General features: G+C 36.9%; 1 protein-coding gene across 1 annotated transcript in view; it reads left to right on the top strand.

The window, feature by feature from the left end:
• Window positions 1-25,010, top strand: part of CDC42BPG (CDC42 binding protein kinase gamma) — a 1,192,486-nt gene that overhangs the window by 1,001,707 nt on the left and 165,769 nt on the right. Inside the window, exons 26-28 of the mRNA XM_044075379.1 lie at window positions 4,967-5,106; window positions 8,565-8,646; window positions 23,407-23,617. Coding sequence (XP_043931314.1) covers window positions 4,967-5,106; window positions 8,565-8,646; window positions 23,407-23,617 — 433 coding nt within the window. The remainder of the gene's footprint in view (window positions 1-4,966; window positions 5,107-8,564; window positions 8,647-23,406; window positions 23,618-25,010) is intronic.

Genomic DNA, 25,010 nt, shown 5'->3' on the forward strand with positions numbered 1-25,010 from the left:
TCTTCACTCCTGACTCCAATAGATGACCATCACTTAAACAGGAGTAATATTTCACAATTTCCCCTAAAAGCATGACAGGAACATGTTCTATAACCTGAGCTCGGACTGTATACTTCTGTCCACCCCTAATGTGACTCCTTGTTACACACACCAGAGCAATGTGTTCCAGTTTAAGACCTCTGATACAGTCCACTTAAATACATTAAATCTCACACATCCAAACACTTCTTGGAAAGCCTGGCACAGATTTCCAGCTGTGCCCCTTCCCCAAAAATATGGTAACACACAATCAGAGAGCCTTGATGCACTTTTAAAGGGGTGTCCAATTATGAAAATTAGGTGGTATAACAAATGATAGCAAATGACCCAAAATAGCCAGGCTTTCAGAGTGTCCCATGAAGTTATCAAAGCAGGTATAAGCACTCTCAAATCACTAAAGAAAACTGATTGACCAGCCACAATGTAAGTTAATAAAAATATTTAATGAGCAAAAATGATTAAAAATATTAAATAGTAATTTTCAATAAATAGAACTCAAATCACAAGGAAAATGAAATCAATACTGTAGGATGGAAATCCAACATTTAGAAAAACTGTAACTGATTAGTTATAATTTTCATATCTGATTAAAGAACACATCCCTGATCTAAACTAAGTTGTTACAACAGAACAAAGGTAGGTTTACATTTCTTAGCGAGTCCTTTTAGGTATCCATGGCACAGTACAGCTGTGAAGAACTGATAACTGCTATAATTGGCTGTTGACAGCTACTGTCTTCAGCAGGTTCTTTTATAGACTAGCTTAACTGTCACAACTGCTCCAGTTCTAATTTTCAATTCATATTTTGAAAATCCATCAACAGCTGTCCTTTCAGCCTCTGACAGTAACACATAGCAACTGTCAACATTCCAATGACATCATCTGCAGATCAGCTGATTCTGAGACAGTCTACAGTCAGAATCTCCTTCATAAATATGTGCAGTTAGAAAATGTAAAGGAACGCTGTTAGTCTTTAAAACATTCTATGCAAACAGATTAACATGTAAGAACTTATTTACAATATCATAGCTAGTAATGCTGACATATAATACACAGATTAATCTGAAATTGTGTACAAACCAGACATGCTAGCACAAATGACTGCTTCTAATTTTTTCAGTTTAATATTCGAATGTCGAGTTGAGATACCTGCAGATGGAAAACTTTAAACACAGATGTTTGAATTTCCATCTGGCTAAACAGCTCAGTGTTCAAAAGTTTAGACTAGTGAATGCACTGCTAATATAAACTCGAAGAACCCTACAGAGATCACAGTACAGTTTAGTTTGGGAAATTCATCCCTTTCCTCACTGTAGTGTGATCTCTGAGTTGGAATATATAGTTAGCAGGGGGTGGGAGGGTTTGCCCCCCTGCAAAAACATGATGTTAGGTATAGGACTTTATCTGAGCTCCAATACAGACATCACATGATCTGTTTGGCAGCAGTGTCAAATCTGCTGAATTTGTTCAGCTGATTAGAAATTGTGATTTGTTCTACATTTTGACTTTCGTTTTTTGTACTCAGTGTTTTGAACGGAAATTATTTTTCCATTCAAAATTTTGATAGTAAACCAATTTCTTCACACCATCATAATAATCACAAACAAGCTAAGCAGGACAGACATTTTTTCATCCAGACTTCACATGTTTCTTAAGGTTCTGTTTCTGGATCATATGTTTAATTCTCTGCTTTACCCGTTGGACTGTCCACTGCACCAAGAGTGTTCTCAAACTGTTTTGCTCCATTTACAGCTTGTTGCAGGGTACAGAGTAGATCAGGGGGGTCTTCCAAGACATGATTCATGTGTGGGGAGTTCCTCTAGTAGACCCATTTGCCTCCTCTCTAAATAATCAACTGACAAGATTCTGCTCCTGGACTCCATGCAAGAAGGCCTGGAAGACATTCATTTTCTTTTCATTGGATAGGAATGTACTGATATCCAGGTTACTTCTGAAGATTCAGAAGGAATCCCCCGAGATAATTGTGGTGGCTCCCTTTCTAGCATAGGCAACAGTGGTGCTTCCTCCTTTTAGAAATGGCCAGGGGCAATTACCACATGCTTCTTTACAGAATGGATCTACTCACACAGGTTCACTGTGTTTGATACACCTTGAACCCCAGTCAAGTTCACCTGACAGCCTAGTTGATAAGATCTTAATTCCATTTAGGAACCTATTTACTGAGGAAGTACACCAGGTACTAATGAACGCAAGAAAGCCTGCAAGTAGAAAATCATATGTTAAAGAGAAAAGGTTTTTAAGTTGGTGCAGAAAACTTAACCAGCATCCACTCAGGGCTACTTGTTCTACAGTTTTCCAATATTTTTGTGAGTTTCTATCCTATAGCCTTTTTATTTCTCTGTCACGGTTCATTCAGTGGCCATTTCCGCATGTCTACCCATGGAACCTCCTGTTTCAAGGCATTTTCGTGTCAAAATGTATTTATAAAGGGTTTTACTTGACTCCTACAAGGAAAAAACAGTGGCCTATTCTTGGGATCTTAATTTTGTTTTGGAGATGCTAACACTTGCTCCATTTGAATGAGATAATCCTTCTGAGCTGAGTTTTGTTAACATGGAAAACCGTTTTACTGATTGCTCTATCCTCTGTAAAAAAATCTTAGTTGCAAGATCTTATGGTGAGTCAGACCTATCGCATTTTCCTCAGAGATTGGGTTTCTTTGAGAACTAATCTGTCTTTCATGCCTAAAGTGATATCCAATTTTACTTTAAGCTAATCTAACTGTTCCTCCATTTTTTTTTTACTACTACTAAAAATGAGGAAGAAAGAATACTGTACCTTAGAGGTCCACTGACAACCCAGGTACTGTCTTCACAGAATGTCTTCAGATTGTTCATTTCTTTTGACGGCAAGAAGTGGCAACCTGTGTGAAGAGCAGACTATGTCCAAGTGCCTGAAGTTATTACCTTTTGTTATACACACCACAGCAAAACTATTCCAGGCAGGGTCAAGGGCCACTCTACCAGGACCTTGGCTTCATCTATGGCTTTTTTGGAAAAGGTTAGATTCTAGAAGTATTCTATAAGCAGCAACATGGTCCTCTGCACATATTTTATACCACTATATGCTTGATTCTTTTGCTAGGTCTAGATCTGACTTTGCTAGGACCATTCTCCAGGGACTTCTGGACTCTTCTCCTTCCACATCCCAAATGTACTATGCTTAGGGTAATCTACCCATATAGGTAAGGCTACTGCAGCACTGAACAAAATTATGAAGATAGTATAGCTGTGTAAGTAAACTTTACCATAACAGTAGGTTTGAATGATTACTGCTGCAGTAGCCACTCCTTCCCATTCATCCCCATAGTTTTTTGGTGTATTTATAACAGGGTATGGTTATTTTTTTTTTCTTCCTAGCATTGTCATTTGAAGGCTCAGCCTCCCTCTCTGTGTTGGTAGGAGATATGAAGGTCTTCACACCCAAACTTGTCTTTTAGTCAGCTCTGTTCAAGCTGTCAGACAGTTTGGGTGGGTCGAACGTGCCCTGAAGCTTTGGAAACTGGATGACTGTTATATCCTTGGCAGGATGTAACCCATATATCTAAGACTAAGGCTACTGCAGCAGTGATCATTCAAACATCTACTGTTATGGTGAGTTTACTTACACAACTGTCTTTTATTTTAGTTTTTTTTTTTTTTAGGTTGGGGCACTAATTAATAATGACAAATTTCAGGCCAAGCCCAGTTTCTAGTAAAAGCAAGTGATTTAATGCAAGAAAACAATATTAATAGATGACTTTAGAAGTGAAATCTATGTACATAATGCAGATTAGATGCTTACTGGAGAAGAGGATGTGCTCCAATGAGGATGGATGCTTGTGTAAAGGAGATATTTAGATTATATAGCCTGAGTTTGGTACATTCGTTATGTTTCATTAGTCTGAATGTGGTTATATTCTTATGTGGATGGGAGAATTCATGCCATAGTTTCGGGATTAGCAGAGAGAACCTGTGTTTGCAGAATTGGCCCTAACCAGAAGTGGCTCCTGAGGTACGAGATGAATATCGGTGAGAGTTTACAGGAAGGTGGTGTTGATGTGTAGGTGCAGGAGTTTAAAGATTAAGAAGTCTGATAAGACACCAGCTCTTTGTTTAATAGGCTAAGAGTTAGCTTTTTTTAGTGGAGGAGTCTATTGGTAGAAAACAAGTGTAGAGAATTACAAGTCTTGGAGTTATTTTTGTATGTTTTTTTAGTTTAGGACTGGATCTGCCTTCAAAACTTGTGAATCAAATTTAGGATTCAGGACTGATTTTATAGCCGTGATTACTTGATTAATCAAGTGCTTTAGTGGACTTGGAAAGTCCATCTGGACAGATCATTTTGGACTAGCATGGCACCCTTCACATCAATGTGAAATGTATACGTAGTAAATATGGCTTCTGCAGTACAATTGTAAGTGCAGATGTCATGGATATCAAGTCCAAGCCTACAGTGTCTGAGTATCCCACTACTTTAAGTTATGGATGGTCTCCCAGTTAAAGTAACATGGCTATGGATGGGAGGGTGATAGGAGTGATTAAACCCAGTCTGCAATAGTGCTTGATGGAAGTAATAACTGTGGCTTGGGAAATTTGCATTTGTTCTCCTTCCTTTCTTGAATACAAGGTGTTTTTCACAATGTTTCCAACATTTTGCAATGTCAGGACCCATATCAAGTTTACCCTTGTGAGAGTGAACCAGTAGTTCCCTTAAGTTATTTTTAAGCCACATGTATTCTTCACCCCAAGAGTGAACCATGTCACTTGCAATGTATATGCCAGATGTGTACCTTTAGCTTGGCGTCATTGTGTGAAGCTTGCAGTTAAAAACAAATATTTGTGTCACAAAATTATTGCAGTTACAGAACTTTTTTCTACAGCTGTACTCGAACATGGTGTGCATTGTATGTATTTGTTTCCAACAGGTTCCAAAGCCAGCAGGGGTGAGAAAAGGATGGCAAAAAGCATATGCAGTTCTCAGTGAATATAAACTTTTTCTGTATGATATGGGAGATGGCAAGAATTCCCAGCCTGGTGTAACTGTATCCCAAGTAGTTGACATGAGGTACGTTTATTTTATTTTTATTTATTTGACATGAGGCATGTATTTTTATAATTTTTTTTATTTATATTGAAGTTACAAGCTATACAGTTTTACTGTATGCCTTGTAAATGTGTCCAGATGTAATGTTCCAAGCATCATTTAAGGTCTCTCTTCCATAAACAGTGATACAAGTAAAATGTTAAGTACCTGTAACCACCCAAGGATAAAACATTTGTTTCAGCACAATCAAAGTCTGCTTAAAGTGGGATGGAATTAATGATATGATCCATAATAGCTACTGTAACATCTTTTCGAATGTTACCCTAAATTAATTCAAAGAAGCAATGAATATATAAAACATGGATGTTATAAATGTGTTTAATGGGTTTTAAAGGTCTAATAATTGCAATCCCAAAGTAACATTTTGCAGACCAGACCAAACTCTGTTTACTAGTTATTCAGAAGAAACACAAGACAGAAGATGTGTCACTGTATTGTTCAGTTAACCTGATTCAGCAATTCACAGTTAAAAATTAACTGGTTTACACATTTTTCAGGTCACAAAGAAAATAAAAACAATTACGTTTCACACATTTTAGGCTTCTATCAGTGAGATTATATACCTTATATTATTGATTATATATATGATTGCTCAGTCCCTTACAAGAAAAAAATCTGAAATTGTCATTTTTTTTTTCTGTTTCCTGTAATTTACTTTGTGGTGACCTTTGCCTGGTCTGTAAGGCAGCATCTAATCTGATTTTGTTTGAAAGCTTAATCATGGGCTGCCTTATTGAAAGGGCAGGGGACTAATACCAGGTCATGCAAGCCAATACAAAAATAAGTACCAATAATTTAAAAAAAATGGCCTGTATCTTAACTCATTCACTCCAGTGGAGATCAGGAAGTTGGCACTGTAACTTCCAATGGACGGAGCCTAAGCCTTTTGGCAGAACCAAATTTTGTCCTCACATTTCAAACAAATGATCATATGTCTGGAACCATAGAGGTTATGATAGCAGTATAAATGACAAACACTTCAACACAAACTATTTGTGTGGTGGTAGTATTCTTTAGGTTCTAGGTCTTAAACTGGATTTTATAAGTCACAGTAAACACAGTAACGGTTACATTTGTAATATTTTGTAAACAACTTAGAATATCTCTGCAACCACTCAAGTTACACACACACCATCAGTAACATTTTATTCATCTAGCTGAGAGCTTTCATATGAGGCTAAGGAGTTTGGTATGTGTTATTTGCTTGCTGAAATGTCTAGAAAAATGTGAAAATTATAGCCATATAAATTATTATAAAAACAGTTATCACTTTACCTGCACTCAACAGAGGTCAAATATTAAAGCAGGAGTTTGCCATTGTGTAAGCTTCAAGATTAAATCTTTTAAAACCTTGTACATAGCATGGTTTTGGAATTGTTCATGGAAATATAAGCAAGCAATATTGACAATAGAACCTTCAGATTTGTAAGAAAAAAATAAACTATTCCATTTGATTACCCACTGTTCTCCAATTTAAAGAAGAAATACAACTTCCCCAAAGTTTAGCAATCGAGAAATGATTATACATAGTGCAACTGTGTACCCTAAAATCCAAAGTGCACAGTGTTTGTGGAAATCTAATATTATTGTGTGGCTACAAGTACCTAGAGAGGTGATAGAAAATAATATAGTAACAGAAGCTGAATGCAGAACTGCTGTGGCTTCTGTACTGCACATCAGTTTCAGTAAGATCACCAGGAGCATGTTCCTAGAGACAGAAACCGGTGATTGCATTTCCACTTCTGGTTGAGTTTTTTCCATTGAGCTCCTTGTGGGTTGAAACTATGGGTAGTAAAATGAAATTCCAGAAAGTTAGGCAATGGGCATGCATTTCAAACAGACAGAATTTTAAGATGTTTAGATATGTTGAGATTTGCTGGTAATTGAGATGGCTGGACCTTGTTAGTGCCTTTACAACACTTACGCGCTTTGACAGATGCCAGTATTTTGAGACTGAAGGACAGATCTTTTTCTGACAGTCATTAGTCCTACAGTTTGCCACTAAAAATCTGAAGAGGAGTCTTAAAACTGCACTTAAGTTCTCAGTTGGCATTGATCTACAAAAAGGCAACCAGCACTTGAGCAGACAACACCCATTAATGATATGCTTCCGGATGTCATGAACCATAAACCCATACTCCACTTCCCCACACAGCAACCTCACTGGTATTTAATTTAATTTTCAGTTCTGGGCTAAATAAAGAAACACAGCCTGGCACATACAGAAGTTATATTGCTACCTAATTTCTGAAAAGCTGACATCTCTAGTATACTTGTGAAACACTGCATTCTTGGCACCATACACTGACTAGTACTATATTATAGATTCTGAATAACTGTAGAAGAAGTCATTAAGGAAGGAATTAGAAAACTTTTTTCAGCCAAATACCTTACAAGCAGAGTACACAGCTAGAAGAGAATTTCTGTTCCTTTTAAGCAGAGGAATAAAACACTTGGAAAATTATCTTTGCAGTTTGATAAACAATGCTACTTTTCAACACTTCAGTAGTTTAGCGAATCACTTCATTGCACAATCATCTGATCAGTGAAAGGACAAACTTGAGTTTTCACCAAATTTTTCAGAACCAAGCTCTGTAAATTATAAACGATCCAGTGTTAAACTGTTGTATCCTTTACCTTGCCAAATGGATTTCTGTATATTACATTTGCTAACCTTAATTAAGAAAGCATAGTTCCTTCTCAAGTTGGGAGAAATTAATATTTTCATGACTGAATTGCATAAAAAAACTAGATGGTATATATTAATGTCAGTCAGTGTTCTGGGCTCAGAGTTCCACATGGTCCAGTGTTCTCCATAACTGTGGAAGATTCTAGTAACATGGAGTTTACTTATCCTCACAAGGAAGGTGCATTTTCTTTTGAAATAAGAGTGCCAAATTCAGTATATACCGGTGTGTGAGTGAGTGCCTTACTGCAGATGTTTAGGATTTGAATGCAATTGTAAGATTTGTTTTGTGGTTGCATTACTTTTAAGGTTAAGGATAAAATAAGAATTACATTCTTGCCCATTCTTATTTGTATTTTAGGATTCGATCAGATACCTAGCTTGGGAGAATTGTACATTATAATATCTCTTCAATGGTCTATCAAGTTAGCCTTTCTAGAATCCATTTTACCTTTCATTCAGAAGTTACAAGGCCCACATAAAAATGTCAGAGATGTAACCCACCTACTGTGTCAGCATTTGGAATAGTACAGGCAGAGATGCTGTAATGTGGGGTACAGCTTGTAACAGGAACTGGCATTACTGAAAGGGGATGCTTGTGGAATAATAGATAAGAACTACAACTGGAAAATCTAACCAAATGTATGTCCTTCATGAGTTGCAACACACAAAGCTCAGTCTTCTGAGATGTTTTGCATGATCTACTATGTAACCATACTTTTGTCTTGTATAGGGATGAACATTTCTCAGTGAGTTCTGTGCTACATTCTGATGTGATCCATGCCAACCCAAAGGATGTACCATGCATATTCAAGGTAACTGCGCATAGTTGTGACATCATTATTCAGAAATGGTTGTTGAACACTGCATGAAAGAAAAATACTCTGCAGAATTTTTCTCTCTCTAGAAAAGCAACACTGTGTCAGTACTTTATAAAACTGTGTGTAATTAAGTTTGCACTTTGCATTTAAGGTTGGGACAATGGTTCTGTGAGGGATTAGCATTGCAAGATTCATAGTACAGTGCATGTCTTGCAGTTTAAAGTCTGATTTGTTTATATTTAGAAAATGATTATGGTAATAGCCTGTCAGAATGGCTGCCAGTTAACTTCAGTTTTGACTGACTGAAATTAATGAGGCCGGTTTCCATGGATCAAAATGATAATGATCATGGGGCCTTTTTGTTGGATTAATCTTATGTAAAAAGAGTCCTGTGAAGTTGTGAGTCCCACTGGGAAAAACTCACCAGTACAACCAGAAGGTGGAACAAGATGCACCATAGTGGGTCCAAAGTCATTCTGCATCCTTAAAAGGATTATTATAGCAGGAAAAATGTAAAGCTTTAAGCATTTAGAACACAGGATGTGTAACTACAATAGCTAATGTAGTTGAATATATCTGTTAAGGGGCAACATTGTCACTGAGAGGCTTTGGCAAATTTGGAATTTCAAGAGCAAAACCTTGTATGTTCATACTTTTATCTGTCTAACAGCTAATCAGAGGTTTCTACTGACTTTTAATTTTTACTTTCATGTACATTATGGCAATAACCCATGCCTGGGTGTGGGTAATGCTGGATTTTACCCACAGTTGGTGTGGTTTGGTCATGAGGGCGAAGCTATTATACAATGACATTAGTTAAGAAAAAAAAAATACTTGCTTTTATGAAATAATGACATTGTATAATGCCTCCTTGATGCCCTTCCTCAGTTATCTGGTATTCTGCGGCAGTTCTGATGTACTGCGTATGCTTATGCAGTACATCAGAGCTGTGGGTGGAAGCAATGGAGAAAGCAAGATCTCCCTTGCTTTTTACAAAGTGTCTCGGTATGTTAAAGGAGTCTAATATAGCGAGACAGCTTTAAAAAAAAGCAACAGAGAATCTCCGTTGCTTTTTTTTAAAGCTGTCTCGATATGTTAAACTCCTTTAACATAGTGAAGACAGTGTCTAAAAAGCAATGGAGATCTTGCGTTCTCCATTGCTGTAAAAAAAAGACTTATACTAATGGAAAAAGTCCGGACGACTGGACCTTTTTCCATTAGTATAAGTCTGATTTATAATGTGCACGCTGACCAATCACTGTCATGTTTTGGAATATTAATGGGGGGGGGGTCATTGTATAATCCAGAATAAGCAATATTTGAAACATCATAACTATAGTTTAAATATAGCAGCAGGACTGACCATGAAGTGCGCCATTTCTCTTATCTAATGGATAACCTGCAATGTCTGCTTTAGTAGGTTTCAATTTCTTACCTCCCCCCACAAGAATTGCCTTATGCTTCCCATATGCATTTTACATTTCACTATTTTCTCTTCATGCATCACAATTTTGATCCAACAATTTCCACAAGAGGTTTCACTTTGTATATTTGCTTCATGATGAGAAGTTCGTTCAGTCATATTTTTTTACATCTCACACACTATCAGAATATTTTATCCCATTCTTCTAGGTCAAATACGCTTCAGGTTGTGTCTCCGGTTTTCTACATCTGCTTTATGGAATGATGCCATCTCAGAATCCATTGTTTACAGTGAATAACTTTATTACTACTCTCACTGTCCTCCTAGCATGAAGACTAAACGTATTTAAACTACTTTATACATTTTTCCTGCTGAAAACTCTGCATCTTATTTTTGTTGCTTATAAATAAACTACTTTTGTCTGATCTGTCATTTTTGTAATCTTTTAAGGTTAACAAAGTGTTATAAAATAAACTTCAGTAGTCACCAAGTTTTAAAATAATCTGTTAATAAAAATGGCATGTATGGTAGAGCATACTCTGAAAATTTGTCTCTCTGAACAAAATAATTCATAATCTTTTATAGTAAAGCTTTAATAATCATATCATTGCTAGTATGCTAGCTAATGCAGTTTATAATACAGTTCATTATTCCAGTCTTTTACTAAATATCTTAATGAAAATATGTCAAAGTTTATGGATGTGTTGTTTTTTTAATCTCTGTTATGGTACTTATTTTTCTACCATATGATCATGTGATTTAGGAAGAATGCTGCCTCAGGCACAGGAAATGAAGTACAACAGTCTGTACTTTTACATATATCCACTCATGGTACTGTGACACATGCACTAACCTTCTGAATACACATGCAATATAATTTTAACCTTTTACACTTCAGAACTGCACCTAGTAACCTTGCTGCCATGCTTTATTTAAAGGAACATTTAAGATGATCTTGAAGCCTGTCAAGTTCTACAGTTGTTTTGTTGGTGCTTTTTCCATTCCCTTATTGCTTAGCCTAGCTTCAGTGTTTGGAGATTGTCAGAATCATCACTTCTGAAAAAGAACTGCAATCAATCCATTTATTCTGGGACTATCTACTTGTATGGAAGTGTATCTATCCCTTTTTTATTATGAATACTAAGCAGAAATGTTCATTAACTGTTCAGGTTTTTATTCTGCTCTGTCCCTCCTTCACATGACTCTGTCTTGCATTTCATCCTTCTCTGTTCATTTGCTCCCTTATTTACTTATGAAATTTTAACAGTCTACCCTTTCCTTAGTTCAGGCCTTTGCTTATTTGACTGGATCCCCTTCTATTTGTTTAAGATGGTGCTATTTTGTGTCATAGTTCTCCTGTTTTTTTACCTTCTGAATGTGGTGTGCTTCTTAAGTTTAGTCAGCTCTTTTGGGAACCATGGTATTTTTTTTTCTTTTTGATTTCCACATTTGCTGTAGATAAGGCTGTATGGCTATCATCATTACAGATTTATCCATGCCACCTTTCTGCCCATTTCCTAGAGTTATTTTCTCTTGATTGCTAGCCCTTTTTTTTCTTTTATAACTGAATAAAACCACTAGGTTTAGATCTTTATTTTCAGAACTTAGCAGGCTAGCATTGTCACAGTCCTTCATAGAACAGAAAAGGCACTTCATCTTGCCATGTTACTCTAGGAGGATCATTAATTAGAAGACTGAAGCAGAACAAAACATTGAGGATCCTGAATGGACAAGTTAAAAAACATAGAGAGATTTTGATCAAGTCTTAGAGGGTTAAGCTGGATTCAGAAACAACAAATAGTTTACCTTGGGAGTAGATTAAGGCTACAAAGTTTGCAGCGGTAGCTTGAGTTACCTGCTGGGACTAAAGCATTTGACCCTTTTCATTTTTAGCTGTGGAGTTCTAGAGACTACTGGGTGACCACAGTTCTACTGTTACTGATAAGGACAAATACAATGACCATAAAAAGATGAGGCAGCCCAACTTACCACTCTTGTTTATCATAAAACTGTTGAATTTTTGAGACTGGGATATTTTTAATGAATAATTTAGGTACTTCCAATCAAGACTATGTACTTATTTTAAGGAACATAAGAGGGAAGTCTAGTTAATAAAAAAAAAAAAAAAAAAAGATGATGATGGACTAAGTTAAGGTCTTTTGGAAGTGGGCTTTCAGCACTAATGATATAGCAGGATGACATGATTGAACCTCTTAAAAGGATGAAATTGTAGATGCAATTAGGTTAACTCTGGATGGAAAGCCACTGTACAGTGAAGGTTTGTTTTTTTTGTTTTTTTTTTTGCACTGGAGAGATTTTAGTTGATCCCTTAGTCCTTAAGGAAACTGAAAATGTATACTCTTTTTCTTAATTTATAATTTTTTCAGTACTTAACCTACCTGCGCCATGTTAAGTAGTATAATCTTGTAGATTGTTCTATCCAAAAAAAAGTCTAATTGTGCCTGTAAAGCTGCCATGCTGTTTTTCTGTCATTGAAGACCCACAATATGGCACATTATTCCACACTTTTTGAGGTTATTCTTAGAATGGGAGTACTTTGAATTATTTTATTTAGAATCTCTGTGTGGGCATCCAATGATTTATGTTCTTTGACATTTTGTAAACTTAAGTGGGCCTTTTTGCTTCGTGTTTAGAGAATGTGTAAATGTTACTTTTGTGAGTTGTAAATATTTTACTCTGTCAAAACCCACTCATTCCCTTTGCTCACCAGAGTGATCAGATTGTTTTATTTGGCTTCATCTCGTATAATTTTGTGAACAGAACTGGCTTCTTTCTGTAGCTTTCATGCTGTTTAAAGCAAAAATCTGAGTGAGCTAGAGAATATGTGCATAGTCTCATCAGGAGAGAGCACTGTATGAACACCTTGCTGAATGGGCAAATATTTAAACATTTTTTGGCTCTCCAGCTCCCTGCTAACAATGTACATTATCATGAATAATTGACCCATTCATTCACCTTACCAGGTCGAGAATTGATAAAAAGAGGGTCGTTATTAAGGGATATGATATTTACCATCCCTAACACACAGTGAACTTTCTCCTGAGAGGGCACACAGTGGGTGTCATGGGTGGCTGTGAGTGATGTAAGTTTATAAATGACTCCTGCCTGCTAGGATAAACATACTCTGCATGTTTCTGTGGTCTCCACCTAGGAAATTGGTGCAGTGTGTGGTGAATGGGCACTCATTTCCCTCCCCTGTTGGTTCCAAATTCATGTTGCCTGCATTGTAGCCAGGTCATTATCTCTCTGTCAACAGAGACAGCATGGCAAAGATTTTGAATGTAATGAGATGTAAAGCTGTAAAAGGAAGAGAAATTCCTATTTAAAAAAATAGTATCCAAAGATGTCAAGCAAACTCAACATGGTATGCACCAGGGAAGTTAAATGGCACAGATATGCCACACAAACTTTGAAACAGTTGTATTATGCTTTATTAATATGTAGAATTGCAAGTCAGAGTATACCATTTTGGATGATGTAAGTTTGTATTTGTGGCACAGGCATTCTTTAAGCAGATGTTCTGAATCGTATAAAGGGTATTCATATCTCAGCTACTAAAAAAACAGCGTTTTCCATTTATGCTTGTAGATTTTTCTAAATCTAGTCTGTAAATTTCTTTAGTTGGGATATGCAAGACACTTCATTACCCAGTAATTGTTTAGGATCATAGTATTGCAGTGATTACTATCAAATTCTGCAACCCACTTCATCACATCTGATGATCTAAATCTGCTGGTGAGAATCTTGTCCACTAGCAATGGTAGGGTGGCCTTAGTGCTACCATTACTAAAGGTAACTTCTACTGGATAGATTCGAGAACTGCCAAAGACATCTGACTTGGATGCTAGCGTAAATAATAAAACTTTGAGGTCCTGTATGATAGCTGTGAATCTTCATCTTCTCAGCAGTGGTCTTGAGATTTTTATCCAGGTTTCTCCATCTATGGCATGTATTCCTTTGTATGACAATTAAGAGAACCAGACTTTATTTTAGACTGGGATCAGGGTATATTGAGGAAATTGACCATGTACCAGTAACCCTGTTAAAGTCCTTAAAATGTTCAGAACTGTAGCTCCTCTACATTAACCTATGAGTAATGTAAATAACATGTGTCTGGAAATCTTCATCCTCAATACTGATTCTTTGCATGGTCAAAAATTCCCCATATGGTAAAGAACTGATTCAAGCCAAAGGGTTTGGCACTGGAGTATCATTGTATAAGTAAACTCAGTTCCAAATCTGTTCAAGTTCATCTTCCAAAAGAAATCTACAATTAATGCTGTAGTTCTTTCTGTTTAAAAAATAGCATTTATAAGTGAAGTCCTGTAAAGGAAAAAAGTAGCATTTATAAAAGACTACATGATTCCTGTAATAATATTCTTCTCTCTTTCTCTCTCTCTCTACATATATATTTTTTATGGGTCTATATTAGTACATCGAAGTATTACTACTTTGAATGTGCTAATATCGAACCCTTTGCATCGAACGCTGAAAATAGTGAAGCTGCAGAATATCAAATACTTTCTTAGGGAAAGTATTCGATGGTCCGTTTCTGCAGCTTCCATATTTCCTCGACTGGAGCGGAGGTTACAGACTGGGTTAAGGGAAGTGTGCGAACGAAGGTGAGTGTGCGATAGGGACCTTAGGGTTAGAGAGCGAGCAAGGTGAGTGTGCGATAGGGACTTTAGGGTTAGAGAGCAGGTAAGGTGATTGAGCGGTAGTTATGGACCTTAGGGTTAGGGTTGGGTTAAGGTAAGTAGGTAGCTAGTAGTGTATGTATGGTTTAGTGTAGGGTTTTGTGAAGTGTGTGTGGATTATGTATTTTGGTGTGCTTGTGTGTATCTTTGTTGGAACAGCAAATTTGTTCCCTGGGAAAAAATTTGCTGTTCTGAGTGTTCGATGTTGTGGAGTTTTGAGTGAATTGGTTCGATATTAGAACATTCGATGTAGTAATACTTCGATGTTCTAATATAGACCCTATATATATATCTATATATATATCTATATATATATATATATATATATATATATATATATATATATGTGTGTGTGTGTATCTATATATATATATATATATATATATATATATATGTGTGTGTGTGTTTGTATACATGTGTGTGTGTATATATATATATATATATATATATATATATATATATATATATATATATACACACACACACCTATATGTATATATTAATATATGTGGGTGTATATATATATCTATATGGTTCTAGGTTATAACACCGACAGCACACATCGACAACGACATCACCGACAGTTCACAAACACGACACCGCACACACTCAACACATCATCACAACAACCAATAAACAAAACAAATTCCCTGACCAAAAACCACACACACAACACAAGCACACCTAAATCCTAACAAACACTAAACCTTACATACACAACTATCCACAACCCTAACCGAAACCCTAACCCTAAGGTCCGTCACTATCGCACACTAACCTAACCTGTGCCCTAACCCTAACTCACTTAACCCGCCCCTAACCTAAAAAAATTCACTACTGCACCCTTACCTAACCCGCGCCCTAACCTAACTCACTTAACCCGCCCCTAACCCAAAACATTCACTACTGCACCCTTACCTAACCCGCGCCCTAACCCTAACTCACTTAACCCACCCCTACCCCTACAGACCGTCAACATCGCACACTTACCTTACTCGCACCCTAACGTCCGTCACTACCGCATACTTACACATCCTTTCCCCATCTCGGTGTTCTCCGCGTCGGTGTTTTCATCCGTCGATCTTCTGGCGTCTGTGATTTCGCTGTCGGTCTTCTCATCTGTCGACGTTGTAACCCAGACCCATGTATATATATATATATATATATATATATATATATATGTATACACACGCAGCCTTAATCTGTTGAACATGTTAGCGTAACTTGCTCTGCCTTTCAACTGCAGAAAATAACTCCAAAGGAGAAAAAAATTATGTTGTAAGTAAAAGCTTAGAAACTGTGTTTTTTAAGTCTTGGATGTGTTTGATGTATTGCTGATGTCCACTGTCACAAAGAAATAGTCATCCTTCCACTTATCATTTTTTTCAGTTTATCAGTGAGATCAAGCTGGTATAGTCTAGGGCACCCCTGTCTGTAGAGCAGCAGGCCTCCCTGGAGAAGACTGTTGTACTTTTTGGAGACATAAAATATGTTTTATGAATTTTATACCAGTGCATTGTTTTTATATTTTTTGTTATTTTCCTTCCATTAACAGTTGCAGATTTCCCTTGTTTCTCTTTAACTGTGTGTTATTTCATTGGTTGGATTTTTCTGAATGGGCTTTATAGGTTTGATTTAGTAACTTTAAAGGTGCCAAGCTAAGGTGCTAGTTCATTTTTATGTGGATAGTTCCATGATGAACTTTGTATTCTCTCACATGTATCATGAAGAAAAAGATGAAGCACTTTTGACTTCAACACTTTCAGTTCTGTCCTGGAATTTTAAGTCAAAGGATGAGTTTAATGTTTGTTTTTTTTTAACACCTTTATTGAATTATCACTTGTGACATAGGCAAATTTACATTTATGCAAAAGTAATCAAACTGTATTAATGAGTTAATATTAACAATCATTATACTTCACATATATTGCTATATATCATATAACCTAATCAATACTACATAAATTATTTAATTCCTGCCCTTTTTTTATACAAGAAACATCTTTATTAAACCATCACTTACGACATAAGCAATCATACCTTTATATAAATGTATTTTATTTGTATTTATTTATTTAACCTTTGTTAACTAGGAAAGTCCGACTGGGACATAGCCCAGTTTCAGTGGAGATCCAGGCAGAAATGCTCCAGACGCTTGTTTTTGAATGTGGAAGAAAAACAGAGCACCTGGAGGAAACCCACACAAATGCAGGGAGTACATTCAGACTCCACACTGAAGGCACCCCAGCTGAGAATCAAACTGGTGAACCCCTTGCTGTAAGGCGACAATGCTAAATGCTGCACCACTGCGCAACCCAATGATAAATGAAAATAAACCACACCAACACAATCCTAGTTACAAGCATTTTACATTACAAATCTTACTGACAACACTCCCAGTTGCAAAGAGTTTAATGTTTTTTGAAAGCTTTACTCTTGTCTTTCAATTTTGTGGATTAAGTAAGGTCTCAGAGAAAATAAACATACAAAGGAGAGATTGCAGCTATACTGCTAACAGAATGAACCAATGTGCAGACAAGGTGATTCTAGTTTGGAATGTCCTGTCCACTAATATAAGGGAGGAGGCATACTTAATTAAGACCACTGTGGGCATGTATATAGGGGACAGAGTTTACTGCATTTTGCAAGCTTGGCAATGTGGACTTATTTTCTTTGTCCTTACCAGTAATTCCTATGTTTGTAAATGCATTATTTAAAAAAATGGGAGATAAGAGCAGTTACAGTGGGACTGTGTGTGTGTGTGTTTGTGGGGGAGGGGGGTACTTTGAGTTGGAAGGAATGACAATATCAGGAAAATGAGTAATTTTATTTAGGGGTGCTGAGTGATGTGACAGCATTGAGAGTAGGTGTTTCTAATAAAATGAGTAATTTTTATGTAGCTGGATGAAGTGATGCGTCACACTGAGAAGTCCTTGTAGAAAAAGCAGGAGAGTAGGCGAATGGTATGAAATTAACTGAAAATGGGATGTAAATGTGTGCAGAGACCAGTTTATAGGGGTAACAGTTTGAAAAGTAAGGACTTGGCATTCTGAGTCCCGTAATAATGAGACTCAAAATCTAAGCTTACGTATTGTTGCTCGTTCATCTCTACATAAAACAAGAAGGCTTGGGGTTTTGTTCAGATGCTTTAATACATACAAACACATCAGAATGGATAGCAGCATCTTTAAATACAAACAAAGCTTACAAAAATACATGCTTGCATCTCAACAGCTAACTACAAAATGGCAGTCAGGCTCGTACATACCCTTGGATAACTTCTTAAAGTTATGTACACATGCTCATTGATCTACCTTCTCATCCTTAAAAAGATTGCCCTTTATGCAAAACAATGTTAGAGCTAGGCATGCATTACTTATATACACTGGAAACAAAACACAATGTCCGTGTCCAAGTTGCTTCATATCTGCTACAGTGTTTAGAGATTCGACAATATCTCGAAACAAAACAGTTGGGAGTAAGTTTAGCAACAGGGACAGTCTGCGGTGCACAACTCATATCATAACTTCTGGATTAATCATAGGTTCAAGATTGTCCTCTGAAATGTCCTCTGGAATTGGAACACTGGACAACTCACTCTGAGATAGTGTCTTTCTCACAGCCTATGTTCTGTGATATAGGGACACCGGTCTCAAATGTTTCCGATTCTGCCTAAAAATTGCTCCTTCTGATTCCATGATGTACAATCTCTGCTCTGGATCAGTATTCTTCATGACACCAATCTGATCATAACCTCCTTACCACTTCCCCCTTTCATAATGGATTGAGAGGTTTACTGGTCTTATCCGTAGTAGGACTTCTGGGACAGACTCTGCTTCAACAGATTGACTTTCACTCTTCTGTTGTTCTTGGCACATGGAACCAACAATTGACTACTGATTGGTAATGTGATTCTGGTTTGTCTCGACAGAAGATTCTGAGCAGTTGAACCAAGATGTTTATCACAAGAAACATTTCTGAGATTCCAGAGATTCAGAAAAACATCAATATTGTCTCATTTAGACTTCTCAAATAACTGTTTTGCACTTCGAACTAGAATGTGCAGTTCTGTTTAACAATTTGATTGCGGGTACTCTGAACTACTTATGACATGAGTAAAGTCCCATTCTTCAGCAAATCTTTTGAACTGTTGGCTTGTAAATTGCGTGCCATTATCAGAAATAAATTTGTGTGGACTTCCATGTACAGCAAAATGACACTTCATCTTAGTAATGACAGTGCTAGATGCTAGGTTAGGAAGTAAGTCAATATCAAACTAATTGGAGTAAGAGTCTACTAACACCAAATAATGTTGCCCATTCAACTCGAAGATGTCTGTGGCTACTGTTGACTAAGGTAGTTCCGGAATCTGGTTTAAGCTGAAGTGGTTCCTTTTGTTGATCTGGCTTATTAGTATTACATACTGAACAAGATGAAAGTGCTCTCTCAATGTCCTATGACATAGAAGGCCAAAATACTAGTACTCTCAGCCTTCTTTTGGTAGATTCAGTTCTTGGATGACCACGATACAAGATAGAAATTTACTTAGATTGCAAGAACTTTGGAACAATTGCTTTCGGACCTTTCGTAATAATGCCTTTGTCAGACAAAACTCATCTCTGTATGGAAAATAAGGTTGTAGTTCTTGAGGTAAAACTAGATTGCTTTGACAGCTGTCCTTGATAAAGTGGTTGAGCCTTTGTAAAACTGGATCTGTGGCTGTGTGATCTCTCTGCTCATCAAGACTTGTGGAAGAAAAATTGTGCACTTCCATGACATCAAAATTATCAATCAATTGAGAACCTTGATTGTCATTCTGTTCAGTGGTATTTCTGGGTGATCTGGATAATGTATCAACAAGATAAAGAAGTTTGCCTTTCTTGTAGAGACAATATTGAAATTGTATTTTTGCAGTCTCAGCATCATATGTTGCAGTCTAGCTGGAGCTGAATGCATTGGTTTTCTCAGGATTGTGACTAATGGTTGGTGGTCTGTTTCGATCTGGTTAGGTCCACCATAAATATAATCATGGAACTTCAAACATGCAAACACAATTGCCAAAAGCTCTTTCTTGATCTGGGCATACTACATCTCAGTTTGGGTAAGAGTTCTCGATTAATACGCAACAGGTTGATCCTCTTGTAGAATGGCTGCACCAAGACCAAATTTCAAGCATCACAGGAAAGTGTAACTGGTTTGTGAACATCATAGTATCTGAGAGTAGGTGGACTAGTAATTCTCTGTTTCAGGACATCAAATGCTCTTTGGTGTTGCTCTAACCAAGATCAGGGTACATCTTTACATGTCAGCTCTCTGAGTGGTGCCAAAAGCTGGCTCAAATCTGGAATGAATTACCTAGGTAGTTGACCATGACAAGAAAACATTGCAGAGCTTGAACATTGTCTGGAGCTGGCATTTTGAGAATGGCTGTTTGTTTGGAAGGCTCTGGTCATAGGCCTGTACTAGTAAACAAATGACCAACATAAGGATGTTCTTGTAGCCTGAATTTGCATTTGTGCAGATTAAGCTTAAGATTCACTTGACATGCCCTTTCTAGAACTTTTCTGAGGTTTCTGTCATGTTCTGCTTCATCACGACCTCCTACCAGTTTGTCTACTATGATAGCACAAGGATACCCAGAAAAAAATTGCTCCATTGCATGTTGAAAGACCAGTTGCAGAATTTATCCCAAATGGCATTCTCAAAAATCTGTACCTGCCAAGAAGAGTACTGAAAGTAGTAAGCTGTGCGGATATTTTGTCAAGCTGAATTTGCCAAAATGAACTCTGCATCTAAGAAAGAAAAAAGTAATGGCATTTAGCATCAAGGCTGTGATGTCTTCAACTGTGTGCTTTGGATGATAAGGCCTTTTTAGCGCTTTGTTCAAATCTTGTGGATCAATGCATATTCTAATGTCATTTGAGCTTTTCTTATGAGCTACTGCCATGGAAGATGTCCATTCAGTTGGAGTTTCCACTGGACAAATTACACCTTGTTTCACCATTATTTCTAAGTCTGCTTTGACTCTGTCCTGCATGTCTATTGGAACTTTAGGTTCTGGCCTGATAACTGGATTGATCTCTGGGTCTAACTTCATGGAGTACACAACTGGAAGTTTGTGTAGTTTGCTGAGCTAAATTAGAGTAGTGGTCTTTCAAGCTAACACAGTGGGCTTCCTTATTAAGTGAAAGCCGCCCCATTTTCAAACAGTCTCTGAGCCCTAATAATGACTGGACGTGCCTCTTGACCACATAAAATAACAAGTTGTAGCTTCTACCACTCTGCTGGAAGTAATATGAAAGCACTACTAAACTTTTGGTTTGACTTTCTTCACCTACATAAGCAACAAGCTTTTGGATTCCTTGCCCAAATCAAGCCTTACACCTTTACACACTCTAACAAATGTTTCTGCAGACATAACATTGCATTTAGGACCTGTGTCAACTTTGAGCTCTGTGAGTTTGCCATTTATCCGAACAGTACAAAATACTTAGTGCTTGGCCCTGAAATCTACTGTATTGACCATTTTGTGAAGCACACCACTGACAGAGTAGGTTTTCCACAGTCTAAATTATTAACTTGTTTCTTAAAATGTTCCCTTTTAATAAAAGAATGTGGGCCTTTTGATTTCCAAAATCTTTTGAAATTATTCCATTTATTGCATTTGTGGCATTGTTGACCTAAAGCTAAATATTTTCCCTTTTAGATTCATGATCACTGCCATAATTACGACAGCAATGAAATTTGGTACATTAGAAGTGGTGGCATCCATGAGTCCTTTTGATATTGCGGACTCACTCTTAATGCTTCACTGAGACTGTGCAAAGTCTGGAATAAGCTAGAAAGTTCTGATGAGACAGCAGCAGTCCTTGGGAAACCCCATAGCTGCCATGTGCTTGGGCCTGTTTCTTTTAATAACATGCTGCATGCTATCAACATGAGCTTTATCTCTGTGCCTTCCAGAGCTGTTCTCATTTGTAAGCATATCTGTGTGCTTTTCTATGAGCTTGTATATCTGGCAAATCTCAATGGCCTTATTCAAAGTTAAATCACTGTCACAAAGCAAAATCTTCTCATAGCATCATTTTTATAGCACACACAAGTCTGTCCTTTATCAACTCATCCCTCAAGTCACAAAATCTACATGTTTTAGCCTTATTTCTCAGGTCAGATATATAGGCTGCAAATGTTTTACCAGGCTTTTGATTCCTTGTGTAAAATAAGTGCCTTTTCATTGTGACATTTGTCTGGGAGGGTTACACATTTCTGTAAACATACATTTTAAGCACTCTGGGTTCTCCTTTGACTCAGCCGGTGTAACAATATGATGGTTTTCCCTCTCCAGCATAAACAGCAGGTGCATACACAAATGAGTGGTCCCTTTCAATGGCTTCTGACCCAGCTAAATTAAGCAGAATAAATGCCTTTGTGCAGTCATCTTTATCAGAAAATGCAACCTGTATGAAAATGTACTTTTGCTTAAACACTTTCCGGTTCTCAGCAATGTTACTGTCAAACACAAGTGCACTGGGTTTTCGAAATCCGTCATGCCCACAAAGTATGCACAAACAACACTGAAACTATGGCCCTTATAATTATGTATAAATAAACTGTTCTGTGAGCTTGTAACAACATTCAAATGCACAATAAACTTTGTGAAATATGCCCTGTAATGGCTGCACTTTGTGAAACAACTTTACTGTAACACTGCACAAACATGCGAACACTTTATACACTTCTGATAACTTCAATATCTTTGGTTAATATGAAAAATACATATGCTTTGTGAAAATGCGGACTTTTCCCCTTATTTTATTTGCGTTATGCAATTCAAACTTTGATTCGAACATTTTGTGTAGTAATTTGAGTATTTATCGCAGTATAGTACATATCTGTTTGTGAATATTATTAGAGTTCTGTATGTCTCGTTTCATATTATGCAAAAAAGAAATAGTGCTGAGCAAGTTTTAATGTCTGAAATTCATTTCTGACCAGTTTTGCAAAGTGTGCACATTTTTGGGATGGTCCACTGCTGTATATTCCACCATCTCTACGCAAGTGCCTCTAGTTACTTTAGCCAAGCAGTCTCTAGCTTTATCCCTTTAGATATGCCAGTTCTGACTCCATGTCCTTTAGATATGCCTCTTCTGACACCACGTCCTTTTAGACATGCTAATTCTGACAACATGTCGCTCATTCATCTCTTAATACATAAAACAAGGCGGCCTGGGGTTTCATTCAGATGCTTTAATACATACAAACGCATATCTGGATGGATAGCAGCATCTTTAAATACAAATGTTAAACAGAGTTTACAAACACACGTTTACATCTCAACAGCTAACTACAAAATGGCAATCAGAGTCACACGTACTCTGTATTTCACTGGGTCTAAGTCACTTGAACAGTACAGTGTAACGCATGAAACATTTTGTACATGGTATGAGTATGTGGTAATGCTAAGGATTAGAGAGATGCATGAAAACAATGTTCCTGTTTGCAGAGGAGTTATAAAAGGTAATTGTAGTACCTGAGAAGTGCAGAAGTAATGCTGAATGTATTTTCTTTGCGTTACTGATTCCTTATTCTGACTTTTGAATTTGTATTTTCCAGATTACAGCCTCACAGCTTGAAGCACCCCACAAGTGCTCTCTGCTTCTCCTTGCAGAGAGTGAAAATGACATGAAGAGGTGGGTGGCTGTAATGAGGGAGCTGCATCAGATCCTACAAGTAAACCACAAAGACAAGTCTGTGTACACTCTAAAGGAGGCCTACGACAGTGCCTTACCACTCATCAGACCATCCCTGTCTGCTGCTATTATAGGTAAGAAATGCTGACACCTTTTTTTCTGTTTTTTAAGGGGAAAAAATACAATAACAGGAACTGCAGCGATGTCGAAAGTAGTGTTGTGCTGTCTGTTGTATTCTACAGTAGGAGTATACCTGAGTAAAGTGGTCTTCCCTCTGTTGCCGGCCCAGGGTCCTAGTGCAAGATAGTACAAGGACCATTATTAAAATAAGATATGGCACCTATCTTAACTAAGCCTAGCATCTGAGCAGTAGAAACTGCTGGGTCATAAATGAATAGTATAAGTGAAGTGCTTAAGTAAAGATAGAGAAGCTGCTTACCTCACCTTTTCTGAGGTAAGCTAATATTTTGTGGGTAAAACAAAATAAAGGATGGATTTAAGTAAAATGCCTCAATATTAAACAGGTCATCTCATGTTTTTTTTTTTTTTTTTTTTTTTTTTACAGTATGTAAAGGATATGTGCTGCAGGTCAGGGCTGTTTGCCATTCCTAAGAGTTTTGGGTGTCTGACACATTTCTGGATGTCCCTTAACTCACAGGGTAAAGAAACAGATATGTAAGTTTTACACCTTAAGCATAGTTATAATTGTACATAAAACCAAAGGGTAATTAGCATGTCAACCACTCGGGCATGTAACAACAATGTTCCAACTGCTGTAACTACCCCCTTTTCTACCCCATTTGCTTCATTATATCCTCGTTTGATTTCACTTAATTTTTTACTTTCACATTCAATTCAGGAAACTGCTGCCATAAAAAAATATTGAACAACTTAAGAAGCCTTAGAAGGGGGTGTTAATTTAATTGCATAAATTAAATGCTGGTTGGACAATAGGACTCCGGGTTCACTGCTGGGTTGGACAATAGGACTCTGAGGTTAATAATAAGTGGATTTCTCTCAGAAGAGTATGAATCTGCACTTGTTCACCACAGTGGTCATTCAGGTTTTTTACATATTTCAGTGTCTACAATAAAACAAAGTTAAATCCAAAACTATAAAAAACAAAAAATATCAGCTCGTGCAAAAGCCCAAAACTTTATTATACGCTTTCATTCCAATACATTTTTCATGAAACTTTTTCAGAATGAATTGCACAAAGGTTAGCAACTCTCTTAAGAGTTTGTAAGTAGACCACATGTCCACCTATGCCAATCAGAACATCTAACAATTAAAAAAAAATAAAAACATTAGCTCTTAGAGGTATTAAGTCATTCTACATTAAGTTACTCTACATTAAGTACTTTAAAATTTTCAGAAACCATATATATATATATATATATATATATATATATATATATGTGTGGGGGGGGGTATATGTGTGTGTGTGTGTCTGTGTATCCATTTCATCAATGGATTAGATAAAACTGCATAAAATTTTATTTCATCCATAAAAAAACTTGAATTATT

This window comes from Protopterus annectens, chromosome 6.part1 (genome assembly GCF_019279795.1).
Source record: "Protopterus annectens isolate FY-2018-M chromosome 6.part1, PAN1.0, whole genome shotgun sequence".
In the NCBI taxonomy this organism is placed as follows: Eukaryota; Metazoa; Chordata; order Ceratodontiformes; family Protopteridae; genus Protopterus; species Protopterus annectens.